The sequence below is a fragment of the Glycine max genome, chromosome 19, assembly GCF_000004515.6.
Source record: "Glycine max cultivar Williams 82 chromosome 19, Glycine_max_v4.0, whole genome shotgun sequence".
In the NCBI taxonomy this organism is placed as follows: domain Eukaryota; kingdom Viridiplantae; phylum Streptophyta; class Magnoliopsida; order Fabales; family Fabaceae; genus Glycine; species Glycine max.
The window spans coordinates 39,008,483-39,030,929 of NC_038255.2; the positions used below are offsets into that span (position 1 = coordinate 39,008,483).

The window sequence follows — 22,447 nt, forward strand, 5'->3', positions numbered from 1 at the left end:
ATTTCATCTTAGCAATGCCTTAATTTCTCAATGTTTAAATTAGCACCCTATTTTATTGGAGCAATAATACTCTTTGACTTCAAAGATCAAATCTAACAAATAGAAATATGAACATTTTCACATACAGTTTTTATTTTTCCTTTTTGAGAAAAGTTTTTGTACTACAAAATTAAATATTCAAATGATGCAAAATGAAAAGGAAAAGAATACTTTTATCCGTGTAATTTTCTTTTGGTACAAATAAGTGACGAATTAACGTAAATCTTTTTAAACGACGACAGGAAAGTCTAGCTGACAAAAATTATGTCACGTCATGATATTGCTAAATTATTAAATATTCATATGAAAATATGACAGCCTATGAAACTACCAATTAGAATCTTAAATCCATGATGCTTATCCAACAATCATAGACAAATTATCCAGATCTAACTCGTTTGGCGACCTGAATTTTATATAAACAAACTTTGCTTGAGTTTAGAAATTCAAATCTCACTGAAAACACGTGGCAAAAGATAAATAATCAAACACATAAAAAATGATTAATCTCGTGCACAAAAGTCCCATTGACCAAAAAAGATCTCATACCAACAAGTAGGCATCATTCATGACTAAGGTAAGGATAGGGGGTAGAGAAATAATAGAGGGAAGAAATAGATTTTCTTAAAAAAATGTAAGAAAAGAAATTACTTGTACATTTCAATAAGTAAATTCATTGAGCCAAATGCAACCATCCAACAAAGGTAGACTAATAATAATAATCTAATGATGTGTCAATAGTGCAGTAACTACTCAATAAATTTCTTCTACAATTTCTGGGACTTTACAAGTTGAGTGTTTCAAAATACTCAAGGAGTACAACATAACGCATTGAATTTGCCAAAACATTTGTAATCTGTATATGCATTGCTCTCAGCTAATATACTGTAATATTCCTCACGGTACGTAAGTTTTATCAACAAACTTGATAACTTATGATTTTGTGTACAAACTAGTGTGGTCGAGGCCTACAGAAAATTGGCACGTTGAGAATGACGCACAGGTATGAGTGGCCGAGTTCCTCATACAACATTGCTACCTCTCACACCTTCAAAAGTAACAAGCAAGCAAAACTTCCACGTGAGACCACGTTTGTAATCATTCTCAAATTATGTTCATCTTCCAATGGAAAGGCTAATCATGATTCAGTCAGGGGGGTTTTCAGCACAAATTTTGGCAATTACACTTTTTTCTCTTAGTTAACTCCTCTGTTGGTGAAGACATTGATCCCCATTACTGGTGCTTCATAGATACTGCACTCATTTTAAATAAAGGTTCAATCTAGCCAGTTTGCAGTGCAGATGATCCCATGTAATGCACATGAGCCCAGTCACTGGAATACGACACACATAATAGTTTCTCTGAGGACTGTGGTTAACTACTTTGAGCAGTTCTCAAATTAAAGATGACAAATGGAATCTGATAGAGGAACGATGTGCAAGATTTTATGAACTTCCTGCTTGTTCAGAGAAATAAAAAAAAAAAAAAGATAATTTAGTAATAACTGAAGGTGTAAATAAAATCAGATTTCATCTGAGATCAACAAACACATTTAGAATTTCTAATTCCACCTTGCAGTCCCAAAAGAAACAAAAGCATTCTGAATATCACAAACTGGAATAAGAAATATTTACCAAATGTTGAACTGAGTAGATCTACTGTCGCACTGCATATCATTGAATTCATCCTTTATATCACAGCAGTGGACTGCCCTTTGAAATTTTGTTGACAGCTTTGGGTAGGAGTGAACTTCTGATGGCTGGATCTGTTTGATTGCCATCTTTAAATGCTCCATTGTTATAACTGAAGCATCAAGTCTCTCCTGGTAACATAATATCACAAGAAATTTTACTCTGTGACAAGTGACAACACATCCATCAGAAGTCATGTTGACAGACAAACCTCAATTGCTGCAACAGCTGCCTCCCGACATATCAATGATATGTCAGCCCCTGTACAACCATCTGTGAGTCGAGCAAGTTCTTTAAGGCTAACATCAGAATCACACGGGATTTTACACAGATGTATGCGAAATATCTCTTCCCTGTCCACCTCATTTGGAGGTCCAACATATAGCAGACGGTCAAAGCGTCCTGTAAATGTCTTACATCAGTCATTTGAAACTAAAGCTATTTATACAACTCATCCACCTTCATGTATCTGAATGGGCATAGGAGTAAGTGGCAAGGAGAATAACAGAAGAGAGAGAATACCTGGCCTTAAAAGGGCAGGGTCTATCTTGTCTGGCCTATTTGTAGCAGCTATGACAGTGACATTAACTCTTTGATGTAGACCTGACACAGATTAAAGTTTTTGTCAAAAGAAAAATATGATCTCGGTCCAAAGTTAAAAAAATAACTGGTTTCACAAAATTTTATTTTCAGGCAAACAGATATCAAATCAACATGTTGGAGCCATACACAAGTTGAATGAGCCCCAAGTAGTTTATCAGTTATCTTACATCTTAAGCAATATGTATATATAAGTAATAATTCACATTTTCACTACTCAAGATTCATCACTAACCATCCAACTCAACAAGAAGTTGACTCATGACCCTATCTGACACTGAAACACCATCACTTTCCTTCCCACGAGTTACAGCAAGACTGGAGGAAGGTAACACACGACTGGAGGCCACTGACATATCTGAAACAGATGAAATTGCATCACCCGAATGATCTCTTGAGTTTGTTGCACTATTCATCAGAGCAGGTTGCTCTGTTATATAATCAGAACAAGAACCATAAGTCTTCTTAAAATTGGCATAATGCCTTAGACAAATCAAGGCTGCCTCATTGCAAAGTGCAGCTAGATCAGCACCCACAAAACCATGAGTGGCGGTGCCAAGGTGTTCAATTTGAAACTCAGAGAGAGTGTGATCCATTTCACTGAGAAGAGTGAGCAAAATATCCGAACGTTGGTCGGGTGATGGCACACCTGCATATGGATTTTTGAGGTGAAGTTGTATAGTAAATGTGTTCTCCAGTGAATCCCTTGAAGTATTTAAAACAGAAAAAATTATCTATTACATAAAATGCAAGCTTCAGACTAACATTATTTTACAAGTATAAGTCACTCGTGAACATGCAAATACTATTAATGATTTTTAAGCATTAAGGATCAAATTGGCATTCTAATTTTCCCTTTCATGATTCGTAGAGGACAAAAGTTGCACAACAAAGTATGTGGTGATTATCCCCCCTGCCTCCCAAAAAAAAGCACATAATGCATGTGGAGATCCTAGCTTAGTTCATACCAATTTCAATTTCCTTGTCAAATCTTCCTGGTCGTCTGAGAGCTGGCTCAATATGGTCAGGCCGGTTAGTGGCGGCAATTACAAGTAACCCTTCACTTCTACTAATTCCATCCATCAGATTTAATAAAGTTGCAACCAATCTTTGAGATAGCTCTTCACCTCCATCTTTCCTTGCAGGGGCAATTGCATCTAATTCATCAATGAATACCTGGACATAACAGAAACCACACATTCAGAAGAACTTTGAACACGAAAAACATCAGGTTTAAAATAAGTGGAGCTATTCTCAGTGAATTAAACAAAAAAATTATCCATAATTTTTTCACCAAAATTCAGCCAGAATTTGAAAAAAAACCAGGGCACTAAATGACAAAATAAAGCTTAAATTTTCATTATATACAATTCTATAATCCTATTGCCTTCAAATCTGACCAGTTTCCACAATTAACAACTTTTTGTAATTGAATTCCTCAGAAACTTCAGTTATCTTATTGTACCTCCTTTAAGATTCAACTTGATTTATTAAATTGTTATATATTTCATGAAGCCTCATAAATGTTAGTTGTTTCAGTAACTCCACAAATCAGCACCACATATACCATATTAAAGATATTATGCCAGAATGCTTAAGAAAAGGGTCTCTTTGTAAATGCATTAGTTGTATCACAAATGTGAAAAGGGGTAAAAAAAGTAACAGAATTGAAATCACAATTAGAAAATAACTAGTACCTACATGCATAATTGCAGTATTGCATATGCTAAGATTTACTGCTAAAGGTCTAAAACAGTAATGAAAAACTTTAACAACTATCTTGTGATATGTAGCTCGTATAAACATTATTTCAGTCAAACACAAAATCGAAATAAATGAAACAATATTTTGAGAAAAAAAAATCTAACCACAGCAGGTGCAGCTTGAATGGCTGAATCAAAAACTTCATGCAATTGTTGCTCACTTTCCCCATAATAATGGGTAACAATTTCAGGTCCATTTATTGGGAAAATTTTGACTCCAACTTCATGAGCACATAATTGAGCCAGGGAAGTCTTTCCTGTACCAGGTGGACCATGAAGAAGAACACCTCTCGTGGTTCTTAAACCAAAACTACAATTTGGAAAAAAAGAAGCATAAGCATGCAGAATTGCATGTACACATGCATATTAGTATGTGAGGACACATAACTATGATCATGGAGGTAAGTACTTCAAACTATAAATTCAATCATTGACAGGCATAAACTGATATAAATGCTTGCAGCATAAAAATGTCAAAATCCATGCCTCTAATAAATTGACTATACAATAAAACAAAGAATTAACTGAATCATATAACATTTAAAAAAAATGATAATATATGCAAATTAAATCCAATAAGAACAAGAGACTACCACTAGAACTATCTTTTCGCAAACTACTACTAGAGAAGAATTATGATCAAACTCTAAATTCTAAACCATTTTTCCATTTCCTTATGAAACTATAAGGGATCTATCTTAATCAGACATATACAACATAAAATTCAAATAAAGAAAATATCAAGCCTTCATCTCAAATATAATATAAATCCACAAAAAATAATCAGTTTGCGGCAGGCAGGAACTTCAATTTTTTTTTGCTCAGCGCAGGAACTTCAATTAACAGTGAGCACTACTTGAATCCATCAAAACATAATATTATGCATAGAACAACACCCAATCTATGGCAAAGAAATAAAAAAATAAAAGTATTCAACATTAAATGTCATACACACACGTGAAAAACTACTGAAAATATGAATCAGACAAGATCTACCTTGACAAAGCATCGCTCACTGACGAAGAAATTATGTCCTTTAGAAGTGTATATCTTTGGATAGACCACCCAATTTAGAGATTTTATCATGTAAGCTAGCATTAGCAACTTTGCTTTCTAGTTTCACACAAGGTATATCCCTTTGAATTGGCTCTTCAGATGCGGCATTTGATGGCAGAGATAAAAACACCTTTGTTTCATCATTAACAGTGAAAGCCTGATTTCCACTATCTGCTATATCAGAATCCTCAGGATATAAATCACCGTTTCCATTTGATGGATAATGATCAGATTTGGTAACTGGCTGCTTCATAGCACCTATAACTTGGAAAAAGCACAACTCTGATAACATTGGGACATTGACAAGATTCCCTAGAAGTAAAGAGCGAGAATATAACCATCATTTTGCACCCGTCAGTAGTAATTCTTTAGAACTTTCATTCCCTAATGCTAAGCTAACATCAAATGAATTCAATGATTGACTATTCTGATTTGGCAGACTAGATGCTGAATTGTCAAACAGTGGAGAAGACATCCCACAAGCATTAGAAAACTTTGATCCATTCGAAGGTGTTGCAGGAGATGCAACAATATCATTCTCAGATTGGACATGAAATTTCACCTTAGACACACCCAATGAGGGAAAGTTATTAAATTTCAATGGTAGACCATTCTTAGAAGGAACCAACTGAAGATACAATTCCTTGCAATTATATATAGACAGACAACTATTTCCTGTAGAATGTTGTTCATTGATCCCATTTGCAGCACTAGATATTGGATGAACAAACACACTTGTGCCCAAAGCAGGACATCCCATGGCATGATAAAGGTTTGAAGACAGGCGTACTCCATTCTTCAAAACCTATGTAATAAAATATGCATCAAACAAGACCTACCTTTTATAAGTTCTAAAGCCATAAATTGGGTATATTCTAAGAACTAACACACACACACACAGACAGAAGGATTGTAACCCTTCAAACACATTTTAGGCTAAAATATTTTTTGGTCCTGTGAGTTAGCGTTTTTTCATTTTTGGTCCTTGTAAGTTCATTTTTCTAATTTTAGTCCTTGTAAGTTAGTGTTTTTCCAATTTTGATCCCTGTAAGTTTTTTTGTTCATTTTTAGTCCTTGTAAGTTTGTGTTTTTTCAATTTTAGTCCCTTTAAGATTCTATTTTTTTTTTTAATTTATAGTCATCATAAGTTTGTGTTTACATGGACTAAAAATGAGCAAAATATCTTATAGAGGTGAACATTGAAAAAACACAAACTTACATGGACTAAAATTGGAAAAATAAATTTAAAGGGACCAAAAACATATTTAAGCCTACATTTCATAAATAAATAAATAAAATAGTAGCTAGGCAAACCTTACTAGAAGGAAACACGGTTGCAAGTACCAAGTAGTTTCCCGCATAATCATCCAACGCCTTGCTACTTTCCAATCCATAGAGTTTTTCACATTCATTAGCTAACGATGCGAGAGGAAAGCTATGCAATTGCGAAATTTTCTCCCCCGAAGATGGAATAGACACCTGAAAATCAACCAAAACGGTAAAAGAAGCATAACGGCGTCACATAGAGTCCAATTATAAACTGTTACAGCAACACGAAACTATGAGCGCCAAAAAAAAAAAAAAACTGATTTATTAACATTAATTCTTAAAAAAAACTTAATTGAGAAGAGTAAGTAAACTTAATTGAACAATATTGAGAAGAGTAAGTAAACCTAAAATTGAGAAATACGAAAGAATGGAAGATTATTGTGTTGGTGATTACCGAGACTGTGGAACCGGGGGGGAGAGAGAGGGAGAGCATGGAAGGTGCGGAGAGCCAAATTCTGTTAGAAACGGGAACAGTGTCGTCGACCTGGGCGAGTTCGGCGATGAACGCGGATTTAGCGATGAGAGAAGGGAACTTTCGAGAAGCTTCTTCGCACAAGGAGGCAAGTTCAGAAGGTTGGAGCGTTTTGGAAGGCGTGGTGGCGGCATTGGAGGACAATGATGACTGCTGCAAAAGCTTGGATTGCTTCTTTTTCTGCTTTGAATTCGAAGGCATTGTTTGAGCCTGCGTTGCGTTGGGAACTCAACTCTACTGAAGGAGTGAGAGAGAAAAGGGTGAATTATAACGCAAAACCCCCTTTCAGCATCGCATAGAGGGTTTTACCGTTTGGGGATTGCGGGTTGCTCTTCGCCCTGACCTCATTGCTAATGATATTCCAATCCATGTGGGTAATTTTTTTCTTTTCAAAAATATTCTTCCCACCAAATTATAGTTTCTTTATATAACCGTATACAAAATTCACAATGTTTTTTTTTTTATTATTGTAATGTAAGGTGTATGAATAAAATATAAATGGGAAACATGTTTTCATTTTAGTTTTTTTATGTGAAAATGTATTTTGTTATATATTTTATATGCATTTCATTTCATGTACTAGGTGTAAACACATTAATGTTATAAATTTTGTATGAAATTCTCATGTTACAACTTAAATGTATTGTTGTTATTACATAAAGTGTGTGCAAAATATTCAATAGAATCACAATTTTATGTACAAAATCTAAAACGATAATACTATGATTCCATTGAGTATTTTTTTGGCTTAAAAAAATTATAATTCTGAATCAGATATATTCGTATATGAAAAACGATGACAATAAGTTTTTTTCATAATGGACTATTCGTCCCTTTGTTAGAGTTGTTCTAGAAATGTCTGCGATCAAGTAAATAACTCCACGGATGAATAGATCATATCGAAATGGAAAATGGAAAGATTTGTACAAGTTATATCCTTTGTCGCCACTTTATGAAAAATCGTTAGGTACACAAAATCACGATTATTTGTGTTCCTAACACAACGTAATCATGATTCCTTTATAAGCAAGAGTCGGGGAGGTGCAAGGAAAATTAGAGAGGAGCATAGATGTCTTTGCATTCCATTTTCAAAAAGTGGTAGGGACAATTAGCAATTGGGTAGGAGCCCATATCAATTCCCTTACCATTTTAGTGAATGTTGTTAGCGCTGGCGCTTTTGCTTTTGTTTTGGGCCAATGTTTGGGTGGCTTTGTGCAGAACATCCAAGGGTGTTGCTAGGTGCATCCAATATTTTTGATTGATACCCAAAATATCTCTAGCTCGTTTTTTCTTTTTAAGTTGCTTTTTTTGACTGAATAGTGATCCGTAAGCAAATTTTTCACATATGGATCAACTTGATCTGTATGAATTATATGGATGAAGTTGATTCGTAAGTATGAAGTTCATTTGTATTGGTTTTTTATTTTTTTAATTCCTTAAAGTTTTATTTTTTTAATTATTAATATGTTAAATTACTCTTTTGTGCATTAAAATTTTTTTACTATTAAATTTTGTAATAGTAAATATTTTTTATTTATAAAAATTTATACGAATTAAATAATTCGTGTGACTTATATCAATATTAATTGTCACAAAATTTATTATTTAAATTTACACGCGCATTAAATATACATTAGAAATTTTAGTGTTATGTATAATAACATTATTTATTTTATAATGTAATTGGCTCATTAGCTCAATTGGTTAGAGCATTATGCTAATAACCTGAAAGTCAATTCTTGCTTGAGCAATTAATTTTAAATTAATTCGTCATAAATATTTTTTTTTAAAATAAAAAAAAAATTGAATTTGACTTATGAGTCATATGGATGTAATTCATCCGTATGAGTCATTCGGATAAAAGGATAAAATTGAAAAAATGTGAAATTATTGAATTTATCAACAATTTCGCTAGTGCGGGTAGCAGTTCCCAACATCCAATGGGCAAGGGGCTATCTACATACCGTTTTTCTCTTTGTACCGCCCGCCTATTTTTTTCTTATAATTATTTTATGTTCTAATCTCTGGTATAAAATTATTTTACTCTGATTATATTTTTGCATATATTATACAAATTATTTTTCACAATCATTTTAAATTGCGATCTAATTACTGGTAGTTATATATTAAAATATAATTATATTACGTAAACTAATTTTCATAAAATATATGAAAAATTGGAACGTAAAAGTGTGACAGAGAATTGGAGTATTTTAGAATATAGAAAATAAAAAAAATGTGGGGAATTCAAGCTGGGACCATAAAAAAATAAAATCTCACTCACGCACATCTATAATATTAGATCAATTGTATAATTTTTTTAAGAGATCATCTGAACATGCTTTGGGTCCGTCTTATAGTATTATTTTATAGATAATGCTTACAGTTATGAGAAAAGAAAATAATAAAATTGTTGAGGTTTGGTTGGATAAAATTTCTTCATAAACAGTAGAAGAAAAAAAATAAGAAAAAAAATAAATTAACTTATAAGTTGTATTTCATGTTCAATAAGTTGTATTTCATGTTTAATTCTGATTAAATCTAAGTTGAAAAATATAAGCAACATACTCTATTATAACACATTGATTTGCTAAAATTTATTGAAAATCATATAATTTTTCAATTAATAGAAGAGAATGTTAGAAGGAATATATGTTCTTAGCACCACTCCTCTCAACTATGTCTATGCGTTCATTTTGTATATACGCCACATGGGTATGCATTCATTTTGTATGATTATCACAAAAAATATGGTGAATGCTTTTTTTTTTAATTAACATATACAAAATATGGTGAATTTTAAGCTAAATACTTGAAACATTTTAACGAGATTAATATATGGGACTCTTCGGTCGATGAAATTCTATGCCATTTTTCCAGGAGGGCCCCCAGCAGCAGCAATATGTTGTTAAAAACACAGTAAGCAATTCCAAAAATTGTTGTTTCAAGAAATGTTTCAAAAGTTGGTTGCGTCAACTTTCAAGAAACATTTTATGTTGGCAGACAACATAACAATGTTAGCAACAAAGTTTTTTTAACAATGGAACTGCAACCTGGTTGCACACTCATGGAACGTGAACCCCATTATAGAAGTTAGATATGATATTGTGACAATTGGCAAGTGCACAACTTGCAACTTATATAAAAATCAACTCTTGTACCTTGTGAAAATAAAAATACAAATTTGCTGAATCATAAAAGGCTCTATATTATCACTGCTCCTCCCCACCTTTTCTTCTTTCAACTATGTTGGGAAGCAGAGCCTTCAGGCAGAAGTTTAGCAGGTGGGAGCACAGCAACTGCACCCTTCTGAGGGTCAGAGTACTTTCTGTACACAACCCTAAGCTTTCCATTCCCAAGAGTGGAATGGAACCCCACCAATAGTCTAGCACAATCCCTGTTTGAACCAACAAAGCCAAAATAGAATTAAAATTTAAACAATGATTGAATGAAAATAATGAATATAGTAAAGTCCAAATAATATTAACAAGACTGAAATTATATATCATCATATCATATTTACACATACATGAGTTGCTCTTGTGAGTAACCAGTGTGCAGCTTAAGTGTCTCATTCCAAAGGGGAGCCTTGTTCAGAGTGCATCTTGCTGCAAACACTGCTGAGGCAGCAACCATTGATGGGCAGTACATTAAGGTTGCATAGTTCATCATTCCCAACTCAGACATAAAATGAGCCATGTTTTCCAACTGGAAAATGCAGAAATTAAGAAAGAAACTCAGACAATACATTAATTAAATTAAATGAAAAAATAAAACTAGAATCATAATTTAAAAAGATTTGTAAAAAAAAAAGAAAAAGGGTCACACACACTCACCTCCTGATCTGGGACCGCTGCCTTGATAAAACGAACTAGGAAAACAAAAGGTGTAGGCACAGTCAAAGTCCATTCCAGCTTATTTAATATGGTTTTCTCCATGGCCAGTATCTGTTCATGAGTGTAAGCCCTATCTGAGAGGCACACAAAGTCATTAACCTGCAATTGAATTCAAGACTTATTATTCCCTTGACATTCATTGAATAGACCAACACAAAGTCATTAACCTGCAACTGAATTCAAGACTTATACCTCAGGGGGCCAGATTTCTTCATATTTGGATGCCATCAGCATGGCACTGATGCCAACCAATTGCAGTTCCCTCCTTGGAACTGTCTTAACTGCTAAAAACCGATCAATTATGTTGATGGTCAGGTAAAGGGTCTCTAGAGAAAGTTCAAACTTGGTGTGAACGTCTATCAGCCAATCAACCAGAATAGCTCTCATCCTCTCATTTATTTCAGGTTGTGAATCAATGTAGTCGTGGGGGTGGCTCTCGTTCTTTGTAAATCAAACGCACATTCACAAAATATTAGAATGCCATCAAAATCAAACACAACACACAAAAAAACATAACAGAAACCACGTTAGATACCTCAACAAGTTTGTAGAACTTGTAAATGTCATCAATGTACTCCACAGCAGCAAGTTCATTGTCAACATCAGAAGCATCAATGTCAATGATCTGCTCCTTTGGTTTGTTAGTTATGCCACATGCCGCCTGCAAATAAAACAACACAAGGAGGAATAAATAATATCATGCAAGTGATGGTACAACATGGTACCGGTTCAGACTTCAAGAAAAGACACAAAGGGGTTTTCTTTTTCTTTTTCTTTTTCTTTCATTTTATTCTTGTTATCTCTTATCTACCTTGCTTCTTGCAGTGAGCACTGAAGTAAGAGTGTGTTGTGATTTCTTCTTGGAGTTGGCATCTCCTTCATTCTTCTTGTCTTTCAGGACCTCCTTCTTATCTGGACTAGCTTCAATGTCAATGACTTCTTCAGGCTTAGGTTTTACAGTCACGGTCACTTTCTTCGGACCCGGTTTGGGGGCCACTCTTTTGGCCACCGCAACCCCTCCATTGGCAACAGCAGGAGGACCAGCCACATTAGCACAAGCTTGCTTCTGCAATTCCAAAACAAAAAACCAGTCATAACCTGATAAATGTCACACGGCATACATTCCAATGCAAATCTAATGGGTAAAAAGCAAAATGAACGCAAAAACAAGGATTCTGGTCCGTTGGCAGCCTCAAACATAATTTTGTAATGGATTCCCAAACATGCTCTAAATCACCCAAGGTAAAATGATAGAAAGTGACATAAAGGGTATAGTTCACCTTGTTATTCCCAGCAGCTGCTGCCGCTTGTGCATTGGCAAGTAATTGCGCACCAAAACTCCTAAAAGAATCATACAAATATCACATTAATATTGATTGATTGAGTGAGTGAGTGAGTGGGAGAGAGAACGAGAGAGAGAACCTTGTGATAGGGCGATTTGGCTTGACTTCAACGGCACTTCTTATATTGGCCAAATTCCCAATGTCACCCAATGCCTTGCGGTTCCTTCCATCCGCAACACCGTTCTTCTTCTGCTGTTTTCCTCCCCCTACTACTGCTTCACCTATCAAATTGCAACCCATTAAAAAAAGGTGATAGATTGCTCTGGATCTAAACACAGATTCACATGCAACAAAACCAAAGAATCTAAAATAAATCCAACAAAAAGAAAAAACAAGAGACCCTTTTGCTCTGAAGAGATTGAACAGTAATCAAAACCCATGAAAATTGAAACTTGTCTGTTATTCAAAAAGATATGAATCCAAAACACTATTTTTCATATTTTCATTTATTACAAAAGAAACCAACCCAGAATCCCCAAGATCCAACTTAAAACAAAACTTGAACCAGCATCCCAAAAAAATCAGACAACAACACTCATTGAATCTTATTTTGATAATAAAAACAAGAAACAGACACTCAAAGAAAAATACAAGAATTCAAAAGGACAATACCTCTGGCTTGTTGTTGTTGAACAATTGCTCTTGACGCCATTTGTGAGAGATTCTTCTTTGGTTAAAATGAAACAAATCTGGGTAGAAGAAGCCTCACTCTCTCTCCCTCACTCTCTCTCTCTCTCTCTCTCTGCGAATGATAATGAGATGAGAGAGGAAAGTGAAATAGTCTTTCTCTTTTGAAGCAGAAGGACGCGACGCTTCTCCCTTCAACGGTCAATTTTTCTTAACCGTATCTGAACCGTTGGATATTATACTCATCTGACGATTGATATTGGAGAATAAAAATATAGCCGTTGGAGATTCAAAAACAAGGGGTGCGAGCGGAAACCCAAAATATTCCAATGCTAATGGGAAATAGCAAAATAATAATAATAATAAATAAATAAATAAACAAAAATGTGACGGGAAATAAAATGTCTTTCTATGTTTTACTTCCGGCAAATTATTTTTTTATTTATAATTTTAATTAAAAGGTCAGTGCGTTTAATAACCTCAAACCATGTTGTTTGTAGTCATGGTTTAAAAAATTGTCCAAGAAATGGTAAAAACGAGAAATGATTCATTGCTTTTAGTATTTAATTATAAGAAATAAAAGACTAAAAAATAAAAATAAAATTATAAATAAAGTTGCAGTCGTTTACGAGAAGTGTAGTGCCTATCTAAAAACATTCAGAGATTTTAGTAGAAAAATGCTTAAAAAAAGAATTGAAATGGGCAAATATTTAGTTAGAAAAAAAAATTGGAGGATTGCTTAATTTAGAGAGACAGGACTAGCGGGAATCAGACAAAAATTAGTGAGAAAGTAAGTTAATGAGGATATGACATGTATCAGTTGAAATACATCTTTTTATATATAGTAAATAGATTATAAGAAATAAAAGAGTGAAAAGTAAAAAAATAAAAATAAAATAAAGGTTGCAATCATTTACGTGAAGTGTAACGTCTATGTAAAAGCATCCAATATTTTTTAGTACAAAACATACTTAAAAAGAATTGGAAGGGACATACATTTAGTTAGAAAAAAAAGTTAGAGAATTGCATAACTGAGAGAGGCAAGACCGGCAAGAATAAGATAAAAATTAACGAAAAAGTAAGTTCATGAGAATATGCCACGTGTGAGTCCAAATACATCCTTTTACAGATAGTAATAGATAGATTATAAGAAATAACAGAGAGAAAACTAATAAAAAAACGTTATAGTCATTTACGTGAAGTGTAATGCTTATGTAAAAGCATCCAATGTTTTTAGTAGAAAAAATACTAAAAGAGAATTGAAAGGGACAAACATTTAGTTAGAAAAAAAGTTAGAGAATTGCTTAATTGAGAAAGGCAAGACGGACAAGAATAAGACAAAAATTAGTGAAAAAGTAAGCTAATGAGGATATGCCATGTGTTAGCCCAAAAACATCTTTTATATATGATAAATAGACATATTATAAGAAATAAAAGAGTAAAAAGTAAAAATAAATAAATAAAGTTGCAGTCATTTACATGAAGTGTAGTTCCTATCTAAAAGTATCCCGAGTTAAAAAAAAAAAAGAATTGAAAGACACACACACGTATTTAGTTAGAAAAACAAATTGCTTTCCTATTATTATCTCAAATTCATTTTTGGTCAAGTATATATTCGAAATTTTTTTATGCTTTAACGTACTACTTGTTATTAGTTTCATTAAATGATGATATGACAAACGAAGTATCATATCATCAAGCCTAATCAATAACACGTTATTGTCATGTCATCTCCTTCTCCAACAACAATCACCACCACCGTGCCACGAATGCCATCTAACCCAACGCCACAACCGTTGATCGTGTCGTGCCACCACTATTGATCATGCCATTAAACTCGTAGTAGTGTTTTTACTACTACTCTTTTTTTTCCTCCTTTGACTTTTGAAAAAGTAAGAGAAAGAGAAAAACAAAGAGGGACATGTTTATTATTATATAAATACTATATTTTTGTTGTGTTGGTGAGATCAAAAGAGAAAATGGCACCACCTTTTTTCAATTTGGGGGGAGGGGGGGGGGGGGGGGTAAAGATGGAGAACCTAAATTGGTCGATGGTGGAACTCGAGGATCCCGAAGAAGACTTAATGCTAACAAATTCACCTTCTTCGAGCGTTTTATGAGACAAAGGGAGGGGCAAAAATACCAAATAACTCACGTGGTACGTTTTCGCCAGAAAATCGACGTCGATACTGACAGTGGCAGGGAGAATGAGAACCCCGTTGTGAAGACGTGCTTCTACTCCTGCATCAAGCTCTTCCTCTACCTCTCTGTGGTCCTCTTGGTTTTCGAAATCGTCATGTACTTCGAAGGGTGGTATTTTGGCATGGCAAGGTTTCAGCTGAAGCATTTGTTGTGGGCATCGTCCTTCGGAGTTAAGGGTTTCTTCGATTGGCTCTATGCAAGGTGATTTTCATTCAAGTGGAGAGTATCTCGCTCCTCCTCTACAGTTCTTAATCAATGCGTGCATCGTGCTCTTCCTTATCCAAAGTATGGATATGCTTGTTCTCTGTTTGGGGTGTTTCTAGATCCGGTTTAAGAAGATCAAGCATGTCCCTATAGGTGGAGGTGTCGTAGATCTTGAATCTGGAGAAGGAAAGAGTTTCTCTTTTTCCCCAATGGTGCTCGTGCAGATCCCCATGTGCAATGAGAAAGAGGTAACAATAACATAACATAACATGGTTGGTGGTGGTGGCGCTAAGTTGGACGACGGTAGTGGCACGATGGTGGTGGTGATTTCCGTTGGAGAAGGGAAATGAGATGATGTAACAATGGCGTGTTAGTAATTAGGCTTGATGATGTAACATTTTGCTTATCATGTTATCAATTAACATAATGAGACTAACGGCGGATAGTAAATTGAACCATAAAAAAATTTTCAAATACGTAATTTACTAAAAGTAAATTTAAGATAATAATATGAAAATGATCTATTTTCCAGATATGAAAAACATATTTAAGCAAACAAAAGTTAAAGAATTGTTGAATTGAGAGAGAAGAACCAACATGAATAAGACAAAAATTAGTGAAAAAATAAACTAATTAGGATATGCCACATATCAATCAAAATACATCTTTTATATATAGTAAATAAATAAATAAGTTATAAGAAATAAGAGTATAAAAAGTATATAAAAAAAATTCCAATCATTTACGTGAAGTGTAACTACATAAACTAGGTAAAAAAATTGATTAATCATTTAATAACTTTATAATTTAACTTCCAAATTCTTATAATTAATATATCTTAATATATTTTTATTTTATTTGAATACAATATTAATATATAAATAAAATGAATTCGAATAAAAATATAATATAATAACATAATAGAAAAATAGAATAATAAAATAGAAGAACAAGGTATAAATTGAAAGGATTTGAACCTATACCTAAGGTTTAGAAGACCCCTATCCTATCTAAAAGCATCCAGAGTTTTTTAGTAGAAAAAATGTTAAGAAAGAATTGAAAGGGGCACACATTTAGTTAGAATAAAAAAAGTTAGAGAATTACTGAAATGAGAGAAACAAGACAAATATATCTTTATATATATAATAATAAATAGATTAGGACCTTTCTCTCTTCAATAAAACTCTAAATATTCCCATAAACTTCAACCAGCCTGACAAGGGATTTAGAAATCAAACATGTTATATATTCATGGTAACACGTTAACTGACTATAAAAATTAAAAATTGAACAATAATAGATGATACATCTAACTAAGGTCCAAATGTATATAAAAATGGCATAAAGTTATCAAAAAATTGAAACAAGGCTAAGTCATTTCACATAATTATATACTCTTTGAATTTAAGATTATTAGTTAAATTAAAATAATTTTATACCAATTGATATACACGAGATAATAAAGGTTTTATGATTTAAATTAATATACTAATTTAATTATTTTTTTTGGTCAACTATAACAAATTTTTAAAGAAGTAAAACAATGTTCTAAGGAACCTAAATTCCAACAAATTGAATTACTATAAATATTTTCTCGACTCCAAAGTTACAGAGTTCCAAGAAATCAAAATTTTAAGAAGAAAAGTTTTTCATAACAAAAATCTAAAATTTTGGCAAAATTTTGTACGTTACAAGATCTTTTCCATTATTATTTTATATGAAAAAACATAATTTTAAACATAATTATATCAATAATATTAATATTTATTAGAACAATAATCTTATGTTTGTCATATCAGAAACTAGAAAAAGAAAAAATAAAGAAAAGAAAGAGAGGATGTAACAAAGCTAAATTTAACTAAGTTTAGTATTATACGCAAGCTATTAAATTAAAAATATATATATAAATAACCGTAATTAAATATATACCACAAAAATATAAATACAAAATAACTACATACCACAACCAATATAGTAAATGGTGTATATTTTGTAGACTTCTTTGAAGAAGTTTTAAATCAAATAGAGTTTTGTAGCAACTAGCAAATGAATACAAATTACTTAAAATGCTTTCGAAAGACCCTTAAAATGTTCTTATTGCTGAAATTAATATGCAACCGCCTAATAGTGATTTTTGCTTTAAGTATTTATCTCCAAGGATTAACTATATACTTGAAATCTCAGCAAAAAAGCTAAATTTTAATGAGATTATTGTTTTGAAACTGTTGCCTAAGCCTCATTGGACCATCTCGGGCTCAACACTACTACTTCGTCGGTGTAGTTCCAAAGGGTCGTAACTAAACACGTTATAGCAATCTGAAAAACACACTAAGCAATTTCAAGTTGCTTCAAGATGTTTTAAAACATGGTGTTGGCAGCAAGCATGCAACATATGTTAGCGATCAGTCTTAACAATATATGTTTTTTTAACCAATGAATCTTTAGCTATAAAGGCGATGAAGGAAATGGTAAGTGCAACATTTGAAACTTTTATAAATCAGATTTGTAAACTATGGTCTATGGCTTATGAACAAATTATGGAAAACAAATACAAATGATTATTGCCGAATCCTGCATAATACTCTATCCATGCTTCTCCCTTTGCTTCATTAACTCTATTGAGAGTTAGAACCTTCGGGCAGAAGATTTTTAGCTGGTGGAAGCATAGCAACAACTCCTTTCTCAGGATCAGAATACTTTAAGTACACAACCTTCTCCTCTCTATTCGCAACCGTAGAGTGGAAACTCACCAATAATCTAGCACAATCCCTGTTTGCAACCAACAAAGCCAAATAGAATTTAGACAATAATTAATTGAATGATAAAAATGAATAATAATAAAATCCAAATAATATAAGCAAGACCAATTCATATTCACATGCATAAGTTGTTCTTGTGAATAACCACTGTGCAGTTTAAGTGTCTCATTCCAAAGGGGAGCCTTATTCAGAGCGCATCTAGCTGCAAAGACTGCTGAGGCAGCAACCATTGATGGAAAGTACTTTATGGTGGCATAGTGCATCATTCCCAACTCAGACAAAAAATGGGCCATGTTTTCTAACTGCAATTGCAGAAATTAAGAAATAAATTCAGGCAAGACAACAACAAAACAAGAATCATAATTTAAGAGATTTGAAAAGAAAAAGGTCACACACACACTCACCTTCCCCATTATGGTTTTCTCCATGACCAGTACCTGTTCATGAGTGTAATCTGTGAGGCGGACTAATTCATTAACCTGCAAATCAAGACAAGTGTTTATTATTATTCACATGACACTCCATAATCGCATCACGAATGCAATTGTGACCGCATCAATTGCATTTTCCAACAATATAAAGGTTTTCTGGCTAACTGCAACCGCAATTTAGAACATACACTTGACATTCATTCATTGAAATGGAAAGGGTCCATAATACATCAATGAAAAAATCAACGTGTATATATATATATATATACCTCAAGGGATCAGAAGGGATCAGATTTCTTCATATTTGGATGCCATCAGCACGACACTGATGCCAACCAATTACATTCCCAACCTTGGAACTGTCTTAACTGCTAGGAACCGATCAATTATATTGATGGTCAGATAAAGGGTCTCGAATGAAAGTTCAAGCTTGGTGTGAACATCTACCAACTAATTAACTAGATTAGATCTTGACCTCAAACCTATCTCCGGTTATGAGTCTACGTAGTTGTAAGGGTGGTTCTCGTTAGTCATGCATCAAATTAATGGACATTCACATATTAAAATGTCATCACATCAAGCACAACAAAAAAATTTTAAAAAAATAACAATCAAGGGAACCATGTCTGATACCTCAACAAGCTTATAGAACTTGTAAATGTCATCAATATACTCCACAGTAGCAAGCTCATGGTCAACATTGTTGAGGATAAATATGTATGCTCAAGATCCACAACTACAAAAAGACTTTTTTACATCGGTTAAGAAGACTATTTTACGATGGTTATTAATTGTCATCGTAGAAGACTTTCTACAATAGTTTCAATAAAAATCGTCTTAGTAAAAGACATCATTCTAAAACGACGATTTTTTAAAAAACCGTCTTTTTGAAAGTTTACCTTTCTGAGACAGTTTTTTTAATAAGAACATCTTAGAATGTTTTTTTTTTTAAATAAAAAAAGTTAAAAAATTTTGAAGATTAAAAAAACGTCTTAGAAAATAGATATTTTAAGACAGTCTTTGAGGATAAATATGTGATTCTAATAACATTCTAAGACTCATAAAAGTTACAAAAATATTTTTTTTAAAATATTATTTTAAAAAATTAAAGATTCTAAGACGATTTTGACCTAAAAATTGTCTTAGAATGTCATTTTTTTAAAAAACATTAAAAAAATTATTTTCTTCATTTTTAAAAATAAAATGATATTTGTAATTATAAAGAAAAATAAAAAGTATTGATTATCAATAGAACATGCATAATATGTTGTTTATAATCACACTATGATATTGTTAATTAGTATGTAAATTAGAATATTACAAAAACAAAACTATTAAAAATTTAATAAGAACACATGGGAGATGGAAAAAGCAAAGAAGCAACAAGAGCAATGAATATTTATTAGTTATTCCTTAACTAAGGGAGTGGTTGTTTATATATATATATATAAAAGAAAAGTGAAACGGTGTGTTTCATTTTCCAACTGGAAAATACAAAAATTAAGAAAGAAATTCAGCCAAAGTACCAAACATAAAATGAAAATAAAACAAGAATCACAATTTAAAAAGATTTGAAATAAAAGGTCACATGCACTCACACACTCACCTCCTGATCTGGGACTGATGCCTTGATAAAACGAAGTAGGAAAACCAAAGGTATTGGCATAGTCAAAGTCCATTCCAGCTTGGCCAGTATGATTTTCTCCATAACCAGTATTTGTTCATGAGTGTAAGCCCTATCTGAGAGACATACAAAGTTACCAACTTGCAATCCAAGACAAGTGTTATTCCCTTGACACTCATTGAAAAGGCCTACATCAATGAACACATAAAGGTAGCAACAAATATATACATACCTGAGGGGGATAGATTTCTTCATACTTGGTTGCCATCAGCAGGGCACTGATGTCAATCAATTGCAATTCCCTCTTTGGAACATTCTTAACTGCCAGGAACCGATCAACTATATTGATTGTCAAGTAAAGGGTCTCAAGTAAAAGGTTAAACTTGGTGTGGACTAGTATCAACCAATCAAACAGTATAGCTCTCATCTCTCATTTATCTCAGGTTGTGAGTCTATGTAGTCATGGGGTGGCTCTTGTTCTTCATGCATTAAATGCACATTCACATATTAGAATGACATCACATCAAACACATAAAAAATGATCAAGAGAACCATGTTTCATAATTCATACCTCAACAAGCTAATAGAACTTGTAAATGTCATCAATACACTCCACAACAACAAGCTCATCGTCAACATCATCGGAATCAATATCAATAATCCGCTCCTTCAACTTGTTAGTTATGCCCCATGTTGCCTACAATACAATATCACAAGAACTTGTCGAAAAAAAGGCATTGTGGCATTCATTTACATAGCATGGTTCAGACAGACACAAAAGGTTCTTAATTTTCTTTCATTTTATTCTTATTATCTCTTATCTACCTTGCTTCTAGTGGTGAACACTAAAGTAAGAGTGTGATGTGATTTCTTCTTGAAGTTGGAATCTCCTTCCTTCTTCTTGTCTTTCAGGACCTCCTTCTTGTTTGGACTAGCTTTGATGTCAATGACTTTTTTGGGTTTAGGTTTTAGGACCACTTTCTTCTGATCAGGTTTGGGGGCCATTCTTTTGGCCACCACAACTCCTCCATTAGCAACAGTAGGAGAACCAGCCACATTAGCACAAGCTTGTTTCTACAATTCCATAAAAAAACCCGTCATAATCTGATAAGATCATTGAAGTATATTGAACAAGTAATATAGAGAGTAGTTTACCTTGTTATTTTCAGCAGTTGCTGGTGCTGGTGCATTACCAAGTAGTTTGGCACCAAAAATCCTCAAAGGATCATAAAAATATATCACTTTAATATTGATTGAATGTGAAAAAGACATAGAGATAGAGAAAAAAAACCTTGTGATGGGCGATTGGGCAAATTCCAATTCCCAATATCACCAAGTGCTAGTAGTTCCTTCCCTTTGTTGCATCATTCTTCTTTTTATGTTGTTTCCCTCCCTCCACTATTGTTGCACCTATGAAATTGCAAAAGAGCCATTCATTCAAAAAAGGTGATAACTTTTTTTTTATTACCTAAACACACAGATTCACGTGCAACACCTAAGACAAAAAAAAAAACCCCTTAACAAGAGATCCTCTTTTTCTCTGAAAAGATTGGTGAATAACTAACACTGGGGAAATTAAAGCCTGTTAATTATTCAAACAGATTTGGAAGTCCTGAGCAAGATTTTTCATGTTTTCACCCAATAATACAAAAGAATATTTGAACCAAGGCCCCAAAGGATCAGACAAGAAAGATTCATAATTTTGAGAGAAAACAAGAAAGAAAAATTCAAAGAAACATGCATCATGACATCAAACAAAGTATAGTAATATATACAATGATTCAAATGATTTGTCTGGTTAATTTCGTTAACAGAATAAAAAAAATATACAATGATTAAAAAAGATGGCATCCCTCATCACAGAAAGTATATACAATGATTTAGAAAAACAATACCTCTAGCTTCTTGTTGAACGATGGGTCTTGATGCCATTTGCAAAATTCTCAGATGGATGTGAATCAGAGGAGACAATGATATAGGTTTCTTCTCCTTCAACGATAAACTTTTTAAAGTTGTTTTTGGATCGTTGGATTTTTCTTAAAATCTCATGATGGAACATGACTTTGGACAATAAATTTGTAAATTCTTGGGTGCAAAGATTTTTATCTTAATTTTGAGGTGCATTTTATTGAATATTATCATTATCTTTATTATAGTGTAACATTTTTCAAAGATTGTCCAATGATTTTTCTTATTTTTACTCACCTTTGTAAAGGTGTTGAATTGTGTATTTCTTAATCAAGTCAAATTGTGAAAATAGACAAGCTCAACCTGGCCCAAATTTATTTCTCCTAAGTCATGTTTTTCCTAGTCTAGCCTTACCCATCATACTAAGTCAAATTGGCCTATTATTTTCTTGAAATTAAATTAATTAAAAATAAAAAATAATAAAAATAATGTTGAGCCAAATA

General features: G+C 33.0%; 3 protein-coding genes, 1 long non-coding RNA gene and 1 pseudogene across 7 annotated transcripts; all 5 read right to left on the reverse strand.

Annotated features, from left to right (window-relative positions):
* Positions 1–677: 677 nt before the first annotated feature.
* On the reverse strand, positions 678–7,334 carry LOC100811283 (calmodulin-interacting protein 111-like; annotated as a pseudogene). The gene is made up of 10 exons (XR_419954.4): positions 6,873–7,334; positions 6,464–6,628; positions 5,090–5,954; positions 4,199–4,403; positions 3,299–3,506; positions 2,566–2,979; positions 2,253–2,333; positions 1,942–2,132; positions 1,674–1,861; positions 678–1,495 (listed from the first exon to the last, which is right to left on the reverse strand). The product of XR_419954.4 is annotated as a calmodulin-interacting protein 111-like (transcript).
* Positions 7,335–10,018: 2,684 nt separating this feature from the next.
* On the reverse strand, positions 10,019–12,950 carry CYCB1;2 (G2/mitotic-specific cyclin S13-7). Its single transcript, NM_001358403.1, has 9 exons — positions 12,802–12,950; positions 12,269–12,410; positions 12,127–12,187; positions 11,658–11,912; positions 11,382–11,507; positions 11,039–11,287; positions 10,787–10,945; positions 10,480–10,658; positions 10,019–10,347 (listed from the first exon to the last, which is right to left on the reverse strand). The coding sequence occupies exons 1-9, from the start codon at positions 12,839–12,841 to the stop codon at positions 10,191–10,193; spliced, it is 1,368 nt and encodes a 455-aa protein (NP_001345332.1). The 5' UTR covers positions 12,842–12,950; the 3' UTR covers positions 10,019–10,190.
* A 4,608-nt stretch (positions 12,951–17,558) lies between these two features.
* On the reverse strand, positions 17,559–20,619 carry LOC121172604 (G2/mitotic-specific cyclin S13-7). Of its 3 annotated transcripts, none has more exons than XM_014771451.3 (5): positions 20,269–20,619; positions 20,019–20,152; positions 18,386–18,460; positions 18,127–18,283; positions 17,559–17,991 (listed from the first exon to the last, which is right to left on the reverse strand). In XM_014771451.3, the coding sequence occupies exons 2-5, from the start codon at positions 20,118–20,120 to the stop codon at positions 17,969–17,971; spliced, it is 357 nt and encodes a 118-aa protein (XP_014626937.1). In that variant the 5' UTR covers positions 20,121–20,152; positions 20,269–20,619; the 3' UTR covers positions 17,559–17,968. The 3 variants fall into 3 exon arrangements, with proteins under 3 accessions (XP_014626937.1, XP_014626936.1, XP_006604316.1); XM_014771450.3 differs by having other exon boundaries at positions 18,101–18,283; XM_006604253.4 differs by having other exon boundaries at positions 18,087–18,283.
* On the reverse strand, positions 20,617–21,041 carry LOC100797788 (G2/mitotic-specific cyclin S13-6). The gene is made up of 2 exons (XM_041012900.1): positions 20,862–21,041; positions 20,617–20,733 (listed from the first exon to the last, which is right to left on the reverse strand). Exons 1-2 carry the CDS (start codon positions 21,039–21,041, stop codon positions 20,617–20,619), a joined length of 297 nt encoding a protein of 98 aa, XP_040868834.1.
* A 2-nt stretch (positions 21,042–21,043) lies between these two features.
* On the reverse strand, positions 21,044–22,190 carry LOC102662000 (uncharacterized). The gene is made up of 4 exons (XR_419955.4): positions 21,932–22,190; positions 21,328–21,446; positions 21,192–21,252; positions 21,044–21,110 (listed from the first exon to the last, which is right to left on the reverse strand). It is a non-coding gene; the product is annotated as an uncharacterized lncRNA (long non-coding RNA).
* Between the last annotated feature and the right edge of the window lie 257 nt (positions 22,191–22,447).